Here is a 13,730-nt window from a genome sequence, read left to right on the forward strand (position 1 = left end):
AAGATATCAAAGCCTAGAGTTCAGCTTCAAAAAGATATTATGCTCTATGAAGTTATAGTGATCCAACAAGCATCTTGGGAGATTTATAGACTGTCATTGAACTAATTCAGTGGTACAATAAAAAAAGGACTTTTATGCAAGTGTTTTGATACCAGCCTTTTAGCAGCTCAAAATCTATAAGGAGCAAGCAAATTACTGCGTAGGTATGTCCATGCACACGCAACTTCCAGGGGCATGTTAGAAAACTCTGAGAAGCTTATTTAAAATAAAACCAAACATCAGCAGAATTTCTTTCTTAACTAAGTTTTGCCAAGGATATATTGTAAGGAACATTGTTTATTGTATTTTACTTTGATAACGCACAAAAATATTTGAAATGCACATTAATTCTCATGTACAACTTAGTTATTGATCCCCTTAACTAAAAAAATCATTTGAATACTCTGTATTGCGTTTTAATACTTCAACTGGATTCTTTTTAAAAACAAGTTGTCATTATTTAAACTATGTTCACACTTGTTACTCAGTTCAAGACATTCTTAAAATAAACACCATTTCCACCTCAACTCTTAATGCAGTTTTTGCTTTGCTATCAGGATTAACTGAAGACTTGGAAATGAAACTGAGTTAACTGCAGAAGTGAATACAGACAATGAGTTGTTAAGCATGGTATGCTAGTTTTCTAGTTTGCTTTTTTCCCCAACAATACAAAACAAAAAGCAACAAGAACCAGGTAGCTGTTAATTTGCATTTTTGTTACATGTTTACACCATGGTAGTTTCCTACATTCTCAGCCAACAAGCTCATATAGCCATTTTAGTTGGACTAAAACCCTGGGGGGAAAAAAAGGAATTTGCATGAGTTATACCCCAGTGGAATTTATTATGAAATGGTTTTAGGTAATAATTGAAGAAATGCTACTGTTGTTTTTATTTACCTTGTTTTTTTTTCCAATTAAGTCACAGAAATATGTGCCAACAGGTAAAAAAAAGTAAATTCAATGCAGAACTATAGCTCCCAAGCAAACTTGCTACATAGTTTCAGCAGGAAATAGCTACTAAAATTAAAAGTTCATTTTAAATATAGCCCCATTTCAGACCCGGTCTCTCAAGCAGGTGAGGTCAACAGGACTTTGCCTGAATTATCAACAGTATGATCACTCTTTTCATATGAGTAGTTTTGGTTAACATGTTTAACTACACAGTGTGTGCTTTTGTGTATATGCATATACATACACCAACAGTCACTGTATAGCTCTATACAGAAGGCCGAACTGCAGTTAGAGACTTAGACTTTGAAATTGCGTCCTTTCTAAAAAATGTTTTAGGCTCCTTGAGCTCTGATGTTAGCAGCTATTCCTAATTTGCAAAGTTATCCGGTAGCACAACAGTTTAAATATAAAATATTAATAAAAATGTAAAAATTGATATATAGTAGAGTATATGGAAGATAATAGTGGTAGTAGTATTTTAGGGTCATAAGATATTCATGCCCACAGCATGTAGAAAATATTCAAGACTCGCCTCCAGCTCTACTAGTCACGTAAAGGTCTTACCTTCATTAGCAAGGATAGTGCAACAAACCACTTCCCACAATTGTGTTATTTTTTGTATACTTCAATACACTGATATCGTGCTTTTACAGTTTAGCGTGTGTCTGCCCTTACACTCCAGATCTCTGAAGATGACATTTTTGGGTGCTTCTGTGGATGAGCGATTGTTAGTAATGAAAGTGTTAATGTGGTCTTTGGCACCTCTATCTCATTAGTAAAGCAAAGTCCTGCTCCATTTTCTTTCACGAAAAGTCCCATCAGTGGTGCATTCTACTAGCACTGAAGAGTAGAATAGATCTGTACAGTGTGATGATAGGAAAACATTACAAAATAGCAATATATTCATCTACAATTGTCTTTCCAATCAATTGCACAGAAGTTTGGTCCACTTCTTCAGTTAGCATAGTCCTCTTGAGAACTTTGGTTACAGCATTAACGTTTTGGTAAAAAAACAGAGCAGATGCTTTTCTTCAAGTAGATTTTTCATTGTCTTCTCCCGTCTTCTGAACCCGTGAATACTTTTTGCATGAAGATTTGAAGCAGCTGGGAGGCCAAGATATTGGCCAGGAAAAGCTGCAAGGAACAGAGCCTTGCACATTCTTCTCGAAGAAATAAAATATTGGGTACCACCATGCTCGAGAGAGAAAGTTTGTCTGCGAAGAGACCTTTAGAGTCTGTATTGACAGAAGTAGGTAAGGAGAAAAAGGACACAGAGAGACAATCAGTTTAAAGCACTAATGATCATTTAAGACCAAAAAAGGCAATATTAACATGCCTTTGCAGATATGCACGTGGTCTTGCAAAAATGCAGGTAAATACATTGCATTTAGCATGGAAAAGAGCTGATGAGTACTCAAGTAGGCTATAATACAAACATATACTACAAACCAAGCACCTTTAAGAAAGGGATACTCTAATCCTATACAGTTTAGATAGACAAAGCACTCAAGTCTTTTTGAAGGAAAGTCCTTTTAGGCATGTCATGTTTCCATTGATGACTAGTAGTTGAAAACCAGATTAAAATGTCAGTTCTCAAGCCCTTTTATGTTTCTACTTGAAAACACTGAATTAAGTGAAAATATCTTCTGAATAATATACATTTAAATGACATTTACAGCAGAACTGCCAATGGAATTTCAAGATGGTCTAGGTAAATGATATTTCTCACCAACCTAAATTAAGCGTATGAATCAACGGTAGATAAATAATCAAGGGCTATTCTGTACATCCACAACAGCAATAAAACATTGAAGTTCAAAAAAAAAGTGTTTTTATGCCAAGATATCAGGAATGTTTTTTAGAACTTAAATCCCAGATTAAAAAGAGATTAACAAAGCATTAAATATTTACTTAAACCACAGTAAAGTCAAGCTCCTTGACAAACTCGCTTAAACTTCAATACTGACCTTCTAATTTTTATTTCAAAATTAAGAACTAAATTTTGGCCAGTCAGCAGAATTAACAAATGCAATACATTGATTCTAAACTTATTTGCCACTCACCTTTTCATTAGCCATTGAGTGGTACCACCAGAAGAGCCGTGTGGTGATGTAGTAAGCAATGATGACATCTACAGTGTAGTGTTCATGAGCAACAAGGATACAAATTATGCCAGCAGCACTCATCAGCCAGCAGATTAAGTGATACCACCAGAAATGACGTGGTGAATCTGTAAAAACAGGGAAGTAGAGGGAAAACAAAAGCAAACATATTACTATAGCAATCCACAGTGGGTTAAGCAGGAAATTAAAAAAATGATGCAAGACCACTAAATTTTAAAGCATAAAACATTTACGATGAACCCAAGTGAACCAAATATAAAGCTGCCACTAGAGGCAGATGGACCATCACCTGTTTTCTAGTCAATTTAAGTTTTCCAGTTAACACCAATTCTATTTTCCACATATCCTAGAAAAAAGTTATTTTACTTGGCTGCTCTGAATCTCCCATCCTTTTTTAGTCTATACTTGAGGTAGCTTTCATTCAAGTCCAATGTCTAGAACTGATGTAAACTGAGCCGAAAATCACAGATGAAACAGCAAAGACACCCATACTTTAACTCCTAGGTTTCAGCTACTTCACTGAGATCTCTACTTTGCGAAACACTACACTGTACATAGAATAACAGTGCAAATTTACACTTTCATTAGAGATTAGTAAGTGGGAGCAAAACTATTCTTCAAAATGTATTTAAGCCACTTCAGTGGCACAGTTCCCTTCCCTTTCTCTCCCCATTGAAAAAGGTCTTGGGTGTCACAAAGACCATTCATAACTTCTGACGGGCTAACAGGCTTCATTTCACTTTTAGTGGGAGGTTTTGGCACCCCTTCCCTTGTGGTCCTATGGTCAGCTTTTAATTTTACACACCAGCAGACTAGTTACTGATCTCAAACCTACCCAGCTACAGTTTGATATAGGCCTGTGCAAAGCAGCGGCTGTAAGACTTCAATTTCGGTGCATATGCCAGAACAGTAAGCTTTCAAGTCCCCCTAAACATTACAGATAAATTCTTACTTACTGATTAAAAAAAGAATCGGAAACCAAGTCATTTCAATAAGTTGAAACCAGCCCCAAGCAAGACGCACAAGGCTAGAAATATAAATTACTATTCTGGGCAAAAAAAATTGGAGTATGGGGGAAATAAATGAGGCAAAGGATAAAAAATGCAAACAAATCCACTAAACTGAAAATAATAAAAACTTCATAATGCATCTAATACTGAAATATGTCATACCAAAAGAATGAGAGAGCATCTTATTGAGAGAGAATCAGTTATAGAGCACAGAAATATGTGCTTAATAGTTAGGCAGCAAAGGACTCATTACAAGAATTTGCATGACACAAGTCTTCCAACCCTTTGTGATAAAAGCACAAGAATTACACTATCACTAAATAATGTGTTATCTGCATCTGTCCTTGCACTAAATACAAGGAAGGGTATGTGAACAGCATTAAGCTGCAGTTACATCCACAAACTAAGACAAATTTGGTTTTAGGCCTTTTTCCTAATACTGTACAGGTAATTTTGATGAGTTACAGATGCCATTCCCTCAGTACTATTCACTTTACACAGATGACCAAGGCCTAAGAGTCAGGAGACTAATTAGTTACCTTAAACCTCTATTATAAAATCTTATAAAACCATCTTGCATCTGCAGATTTCAAGTTTACAATATTAAACAGGCATTTTCAGATGTTTTTAAAGGCAGAATGCAGCATTGCAACACACCTCTCCCTCAGCATTTTAACAGAGGGAGGCGTTCAACTGATGCTAGCTAGTCCTATTTGTTTCAGTGAAAAGTTATACATTTCCATGAGCCAAGCTAGCATTTGCGTAGTTTGGGATGTGACACTAAGAAGACTCCAGTTCCAAACATGCAAACTGAAAAGGAAACTCCTCACTACTCCTTTATAAGCAGACAAGTTACAGGGACAGAAGTATTGCTTACCATATATCAGACTCCAAAGTTGACTCTCAGTTCCACAGAACTTCAACTGACTCTGTGTGAGCAGCACAGATAGATTCCTCACCCTCCCCATGCCCAATAACACTATAAAGCAGAAGGGGAAGCCGTAACCCCATTATCTCCTGTGTGCTTGCCAAACTCTTATCAAATTTAAAATCATAAGGAAGAGACTCTAGAAGACGACATCCGAGGAGCAAAACAACCCACACAACTTTCCACTGTTTGATGTAACTAACATACTGCACACTTTGAAGAACATTGCTTCTGTATGTAGAAGCAGTGTGCAACGACTGTACGCTCAAGCCACAAAAATCCCTTCAAACCCAAAGCAGTCAACCTGCACAGAGCTAGTCTGCAGTGTGTTTTAGCCAAAATTTGAATAACCTGTCAATGAATAAATGCTGGCTTGCTTCAACCAATCACTTTACATAACGCTAGAAGTGAAACGTCTAGTCCCATTAAGCCCTTAAAACCCACGCCACTTTTACTATACCTATGTTCCATTTTCATTCTGTAAAGTCATGACTCGTATTTTCAAGCATCTAAGTGTACAATCTGTGTGGAGTTGACCAGCAACTTCTGGAGGGCAGTTTTACATACACTCCTATCACGTGCTTTCCCAGTGCAACAGATACGAACGACAAGTGTATTAAATATGCTGTAACTTACACTCCTTGATGAACAGGTAGATCAGTGTTAGCACTACAGTGTGACCACTAAACAGGAAGTCTCCACAGAGGATGTGAGATCCAGTTATGGACAGACCACCACCAGATATCAGTCGCAGGATCCTCTGCAACTTTGCCTGAGAATCTCCATTCAGCTAGACCACCAAAAAAGAGTAAAACAAAAAGTTAAGATACAGTGTAAATTACCTGCATAAGAACTTTATCAACAAGTGTTTTCAAACTTACGTTGAGTTGGGGAGACAGGAAGAAAAGGACACTTATCTTTATTTTCTTTGTGTTCCCCCCCCAGTCTCTAAACTTAGTAAATATAAAATTGTTTGAGTTACAATCTAAGTCACAATTTACTCAGATTTAGAGGCTTTTTTTAAAAAAACATGCATTCAGATCAGGTCTTTATTTCACACAAATATTTGGCAAATACTCACTTTTACTCAGTTTCACCTAAGGTGAAGGTTAATTCTAGGGGAAAAAAATCATAAAATGGCTCAAGGCTGAAAAAGACCTTAAAGATCATCTAGTTCCAACCAATAGTATCATAAAGATAAAGGGATTTTCTTTTTTCAAAATCAGAGAAATATTCACATGGACAATAAATCCTGAAGAGCTATCAAGTTTCTCAGAGTTTGAGTAAACCCTCGTTTCAATGGCAGCAAAGTGTCTTTGCTGAAAGGACGTTTAAGATTCCCTTTGTTTGCCTCTTTCCACCCTTTGATAAAGCCTGCAGGCAAAGTAATCATGCAAGCTATTAAAGCAATATAGTTGAGCGACTCTACAACAGTGATGTAAATTAAACTTTTTCATAACAAAAGAACATAGCGGATGAACTATTTAAGTCAAGTTTTCCCAATTGGAAAGAATAAAACTGAATAGACATGTTTAAGGTTGATGAGATCCTACCCAAAGAGGTGACAAATTCACTTTAGTATTTGCTCTAATGAGCCATAATGACTCAGACCGAAATTAAGACAAGAATTAGGAAGTAAGAGCTCTTACCTTTGGCGCACACTGAAAATGCATTCCAGGCACAGGTAAAGTGGTAACATACATAGTAATACAGCGGTACAGGTACAAAGTTCCTATTATAAAAAAAAACCTGCGTCCCACTATTGATCTGAAAGTAAGGGAAAAGGGAAAAAAGGATTAGCTACAAAGGTCACATGCAGGATACGCATGTAAGACTTACAGAGCTCTAGCTTTATTAGATACCTAAATACACAGAATTAAAGAGCAGCTCCATCCACTGCTCCTTGCCTAAGCAATTCTCTAAAGCACTACTTTAAGTCAAATACTAAAAAGTCTTTCTTGATCATAGTAGGATACAGCAACTACCACAAAGTTCCCAGCAAAGCTATCTAACTATCTTAACATGGCCTCAGTCTGATTTGGGCATGCTGTCAGGTATAGTTTCCCTTGACTCAATGACCTTCTATTTTCTTCTCATATTTGGAAGTCAAGTACATGTTTATCTTAAACAAATCAAGACAAAAGAACGAGCTTCTAGTCTAGCTGTAGAAGACAGTGGCTTCTTCCTCAGATGCGTAAAAGTTTTTTTGTTTTGCTTTTTAAAGTATCACTGATTTCCTCTGTTTAAATGTAGCCATTTCAGTAATCACAACTCTGGAAAGCCCAATCCTGTAGTAAGTTTGAGGAGTGAAAGTACACATCAAATTCCAATTTAAAAACACTACATGATAAACAGGAGAAAGCCATATCTCTGTATCCAGCATGGACACTGGAGCATTTTTCTAATAGCCATCCCTTCATCATTTTCTGCCAGACCTATTTTACCATAAAGCTACAGATTCTACTGTAAGCTTTCTTCTACTACCCAAGTTAAATGACAGAAACCAATGCTTCGGAAACAGAGAGAAAGAAACATAGCTACTTACTTATATCTAAGAAATAACCACTGGAATATCCATAATCCAACTAGTATCATTCCATTTATTTCTGATACGGAAAAAGCCCATTTCACACGATCAATATAATCAAAAAATTTATCAGGCAAGGGAGGGCTAAGCTCCTTCGGAGGTACTCTCTCATGGACCACAGTGATCATGACAGTTGTTAGAATCAAGTTGAAGAGAGCATAGACAAAGGCAATGCCTGTTTTCCACCATTCCAGAGGAAATTTGTTCCTTGACTCAGCAGGCATAGCAATCTGGATGTAATCAGGATATTTCTTTGCTGTTTTTTCGCAAGCCATTGGACAAGCCCTTTGGTTTGCTATTGCCATTTTTGTTCTCCTCACTGACTGAGAGAGTAGGTCCTGTGTAGCCATTAGAAGCATCATTGTTTTGACCCTCCATATGGTCTTCAAGCTTTGCTGTCTCAATGGTATTCATTCCCAAGCTGTATGGCCCAAACCGGGGGGGTTTCAGTCACTGTTTTCCGGGCTCTCTTTAAAGTCTCTTGCTCCTCAAAGTCCAGTGTTCTCGTTTCTAGATGATTTTTGATTACTGGTAAAATTCTTAAAATGAGTCCATTGTGCTGAAAAGATACTGTAAAGCAAGTTGTGGAGACAACTTTCTCTAGAGCTGTATCATCTGCAAAAAAAATATTCAGGACCTTCAGAACTATTAATGTGACAGTGAAAAAATCTTAGAAATGCTTATATATGTTTACATCCATTTTACATATACAGGCCAAAAGAAACTAAATGTGATACTGTAAAATAATTCAAGATTAGACTTATCAGGTTACAGTTTAGGTTTTTTCTTTCTTAAGAGGAAAAGATGCACAGACTTTAATCATCACAGCTCTCACTTTAGTTGTCAGAATTAAGACTAATCCACGTGTGGAACAATTCTGAACTTTATCACTCCAGGGCATTTTGTACAAAATAATCACTCCTGTTTGCAATACAGTTACTGTATATTAACACGGTTTATCCATATAGATCAGTCAGCCAATCTTGTTAGTTGAGGTGATGAGACAGAAGAGAAAGCCACTACGGGATTTCATTTTGTAAAGCATAAAATCAGATTATCTAGAAAATTCACTCATGGATAGTTCAATTAAACATCCTTGGAACTAGAAGTATTTCAACCATAGCTGTTGTAGTATCCACTAAACATCTGGATTTTCAGAGAACTGAAAAATACTTCTGGATTAGATTCTTAGTTATGGTAATCTATGTGTAGAATAAAATATGAGTGATCTGTATTTTTCCATTGGTTTACATAAAAGGGGTCTAAATATATGTTTTAAACAGAAATGAGTAGCAAGATTCATTATTGTGCAGAATTTATTTCAGGATGTATTTATCAACTCAGGAAAATCTGACAATTAAAGGCACCCATTAAAGTTTTCACTAGGTAAGTGAAAGCCATTTTCTATACTACTCTCTACAGAGAAAGAAAATGTAGTTCACCTCTACAGAACCAAAGTAGTTCTAGTTGAAGCAATAGCCACATTTTGTCTTTAAAGTTCTGTGATACTGCTTGCTTGTAGTTGTAGCACACAGTTTTTATTCTGTTCATTTCCCACTACAAAATAAATAATATACAAAGTGTTTGCTGCCTACCTGCTAATTTTTTTTATTGCTTCTCTAAGAGGAAAGCCCAACACTACCACCACCACCTCACACTTGCATGCCAAAACAGGCTGCTGCTGTAATGCTATGCTGTGTGTACAATTCAGTGATTAGGATGGTAACTGGAGCTGCCCATCTCCCTGTTCCGTCATAGACCTTGTTTAAGGGAAAACAGTCTGTTTAGGAAAAGCTTGTTTAATAACTCATCTCTTTATAGCAAAGAATCTAAACTCAAGACAGTCTGGAAACTTTTGGTTTGATGTTTGTCTTTTTTTTTTTAAAGAAAGGTATTTAACATGGTCAGCACATAAATCCTACTGATATTCTATCTACACTTCTTACAGCCTAACGACAAAACGGCTAATTAATTGATGCCAAATAAGATTCATACAAGTAATCCCAAAATACTCAAGAAGTATTTCTAAATCAACTTCTCAGTGGTGTCTCCAGAATTCACTGTCACTGGTTGGCTTTTTCTAAATCCCTATTAAGTGCACGAGAAGCTACACACAAAGCAAACAACTCCCCCACCTGCAAAAGTGACAACACGAAGAAGACAAGTGATTATTTCTGATGCTTTTTTCCCTCCCTCTTATTCTGACAGTAAGTTCTGCTTTCCTAAGAGAAGGGGATGCTTAAGCCAACAGCTGGGCAACAACTTCATTGTGGTGCTTGTCAAAATTAAGATTATTCTTTCAGAGCAGATGTTGAATCAGTAGTCATACTAGAGTAGAAGAGCATTTCAACTTTCACATGTACTCACCTTAACACATTCCTTTCCCTGTCTGCTAAAGACAAGCATAAGACCCAAGACTTCAGTGATGATACAGAAAAAACACTTCTGCTGTAGTGTCACATCTACACACAGATAAATGGAGATACAGCTAGAGTTAAACCTTTGCTACTTTAATTTAGTGTTCAAAAGTCTTACACCATTGGTAATTAAATTATACCTAGAAAGTAGTACCCTTGCATAACTATTTCTTTAGACTGGTCAAATCTGCATTCATATGTATGTAATGGTACAGAAGCATGCTGATGTTTTATCACAGCCACACAAACAAGATCTCTCCTCAGTTCAGCTGTTTCCAAGAACAAGGCAAAGAGACATTTTACTGTTAACATTTAATTTCTGTGTAAGTCTTGTACTCTCCTGTATTCGAATCCAAATTCCAAGCAGAAAGAACAGTTTTTCAGGTTTTTGGAACCATGTGTGAGCATTTGGAAGGAAGGAAGGAAGGAACAAAACCTGATCTTCACACACAGTCTAAATCTCAAATTGTAAGAGCAAGATCACTAGGGAGGAATCTGCGAGAGCATACGACAACTTTCCCCTGTTTAAGTTAATACTGTACATGTATTTTGATCAAAATACATATCACCTGTTGTTATGAATCAGTAAGTTTACGGGAACCAGCTGCAGTGAAATGTTAAAATCAAGCTTGAGAGGACAAGGGAAAAAACAGCCTACTTGATGCCTATTTCAAGTTTATCGTTGTTTATTTTCCCAGTTTTAATGAAATCTGTTTCCAGAAGCAAAGAAGCCTAGCTCCAATTAGGCTGGTCATCATACAGCAGGTTCCTTTCTGTTCACCTCCTACATATCTACCCTCTAATTAAACAGGTTAGAGACAGCAGTCCATTTCCAATGGCTAACACCTGAAGACCAGCAAGAGAAAACAAGCTTTTATATGCTCTGCTCCAAAAGGCATTATTTCATAGAAAAAGCAGTTTGAGTTTCATTAAATAACATTACTGTGAGATACACATGGTGACGTTTTGCTCCTGCATGATTCTTGATTTAATTGCAAGCACCATAGCCCAAGCAATGATTTCTGTCACGTTCCCAGAAAATAGATGGGGGAAAGTGAGAAATCATATGCCAACTGTTGCCCTCCATTCCAAAAGCAATGAAAAAATAATCTTCTCTTTTAATGAACAGAGATCATAAATCTCTCAGGCTCGCACAGTTTTTACTAATAGCAGAAGTATACTGTATGATAGACTTATTATTCTATAGACAGAATAGTTAAAGCCTAAGACTCTTCATTTATGAAATCTTACAAGCTGACCGTTCCTTCCTGATTCCCAACAGATGTACATATGTCTGAGAATATGTCTGAGAAGCATGCACATCCCCAACCTGAAAATATGAAGCATACATTAGTATTCACTTAAGACCATACAACATGCATGGGAAGACTGCGTTCCCCCCAAAACACCAATTTTAATCCTCAAAATACAACATTAGATAAAGCTCTTTTTAAGAAATGTAGTCAGTCGTTCAGCACCAGCTTTTCCCTTCAGAGCTTTAAGGTAACACCAGACATTAACGGAGCATTACACTAATGCAGTATTCATAAGTCAACCTTTTGTTTCCTAACATTTAATCTACATCTCATATACCTGTTTCAAGGATCACAATCACTGCAAACAACCTACTCTGCAAGCTGCAAGAAGTCACACTCCTTTTGATCACTGAAGATTAGAAAGAACATACTGTCTGAACTCAATACATCGAAGAGAAAAATGAAGAGTCACAGGTCACAGAACTAAAAATTTAACTTGGCAGATTCACTTAAGAAGCTATCCTGCGATGGAATCAGTCAGTTTAACAGGTAAATCTGTCATATCACAAAATTCTTAGAACTGAAAAAAGCACTCCCTGACTCAACTAAGAAAACATTACAAGCAACCTGTTTCATGGTACCTCTTCAGTGGTTGCAGCAAGAGCGACAAGCAGCATGATGTGGCTGGACTCCTCGTTTCTCTCCAGTACACTGTGGTCAGACAGCCTTGAAGCCCACCTCCAAACACTTCCTGCTTCTCCAGAAGGGGTTAGTACAAGCAGGAAGCACTCAAATGTTCGGACATTCCTGTTAAACCTGTCTTGGGATTTCTCTTAACTAGCACCGTGGTGCAATACGATCCCCCAGTGGAAAGGGTACTGGGATACTCAAGAAGCTTCTCACTTAAAAGCAGGGGAAAAAGAAGGTTCTGCAAAACCTTGGCTTCCTATAACTACAGGCTGAGCTACAGTACACTTTCTCAAAGTTCAAAGCAGTGACTGCACGGTTGCTATACTAAGTCCTCTTCGTTTGTTTACTTTATGGATTAAAAACCTAGTATCGTCGAAATGTCTTCCTGAGTCAGGCAAAGTCCAGTTCCAGCTGGACCAACAGACACCTGCAGTTTCATTCCATTACCCTCACTTCCTGCAGAGACCAAACTAAGCTGTTGCACATTTTTGCCAGTGAATTACATGCATTTTGGGACTCTACAAGCAAGAGAATTTTTTTTAAAGAAGGAACCATCAGTTCCACCTAACTGAAAGAGAAGATAAAGGCAAAATATTCCACTGCCATGCCAGTAAAGGTTCCGATTTGTAACTTCTTTCAAATGTAACTTCTTGAAGCATCTTTCAAGATCAGAAGTATCTGAACATAGGCAACATTATGACTCCGAGATTCAAGTCCACACAAACCACCCCATTCTTTGTAGGCCTTCAGGTTTTGAAAATGCTTACCATTGTTGTTGTCAGCTGACACTACGTAAATATTATGCTAGAACAGAAGACACTGAGGAAAATGTTTCTATTTCTGTCACACTTGTGGTTTACTTTCATCTTTTCTCCCAGTTCGAAGCTTGCTTCGCTTTGTGCCTGATGTTGCAGAACAGTTTACAAAGGAAGGTTTGTTTTCCATTTCTCCTCCAAGTCAGATTCTAGCTTCACCCCTCCAACCAGGGGTAAAAAGATTTAGAGAGATGCAGCGCTCAAGGGTTTCCTTCAAAACCATATGTAAGATATCCAGTCTTGGAGAGTACCTAATTCCATTCTCCTACCACATACCTAACCTCAGATTTTTCTTTCAATTTTTATACTTTCAAATTATTTTTTCAATTCCTGAAAAAAGTCACTTAGATGAAAACACATTGAGAGAAAATTGATTTTTTCATTTCAATTAGAGAGATTGATTTCCACTGGATGGACAAGAGCCCCAGTTTAATTTTTGTATCTATAGACTTTCACAGAACTGGTTCATAATCAACTAAGTTCGTGCAGCCCTTCTCAACATGTGTCACAGCAGTCATTGATGGGGAGATCAGCAATCAAAACCAGATGCATTTTGTATCCTGAACAGTTGAAACATCTGAAGAATGATGCATTTAATGAAAATATCAAGTGCTTCACAGTATGCAGTCGACTTATTTGTGGGCAAAAGGAGGAAACTACTTACTACCACTAGTAATTTCAATAAAGGAAGACTATTTTCAAACATTTAATGACATCCACATAAGCCTTAAATATCAAACAGCATCCGAACAACAAAAGAACAATAACCTAACAACCTAGCAGCAAAGCAGCCTCCGGGTTTTTATATTAACTTATTAAGCAAAAGCAATTATACCTACAGCTTGCAGGAAAGAGTGGTGTTCCTTCCTGGTACTTTGACAGGACTGCAAGGCTTATTGATCCATCATTTCTG

At 37.1% G+C, this 13,730-nt stretch overlaps 1 protein-coding gene across 1 annotated transcript in view; it reads right to left on the reverse strand.

The window, feature by feature from the left end:
• Positions 1-318: 318 nt before the first annotated feature.
• The window catches only part of SGMS2 (sphingomyelin synthase 2), a 31,515-nt gene continuing 18,103 nt past the window's right edge, over positions 319-13,730 (reverse strand). Inside the window, 6 exon segments of the mRNA XM_040556999.1 lie at positions 319-2,226; positions 3,055-3,221; positions 5,689-5,842; positions 6,702-6,819; positions 7,598-7,902; positions 7,904-8,254. Coding sequence (XP_040412933.1) covers positions 2,023-2,226; positions 3,055-3,221; positions 5,689-5,842; positions 6,702-6,819; positions 7,598-7,902; positions 7,904-8,053 — 1,098 coding nt within the window. The 5' untranslated portion in view covers positions 8,054-8,254 and the 3' untranslated portion in view covers positions 319-2,022.

Source organism: Cygnus olor, chromosome 4 (assembly GCF_009769625.2).
Source record: "Cygnus olor isolate bCygOlo1 chromosome 4, bCygOlo1.pri.v2, whole genome shotgun sequence".
Lineage (NCBI taxonomy): Eukaryota > Metazoa > Chordata > Aves > Anseriformes > Anatidae > Cygnus > Cygnus olor.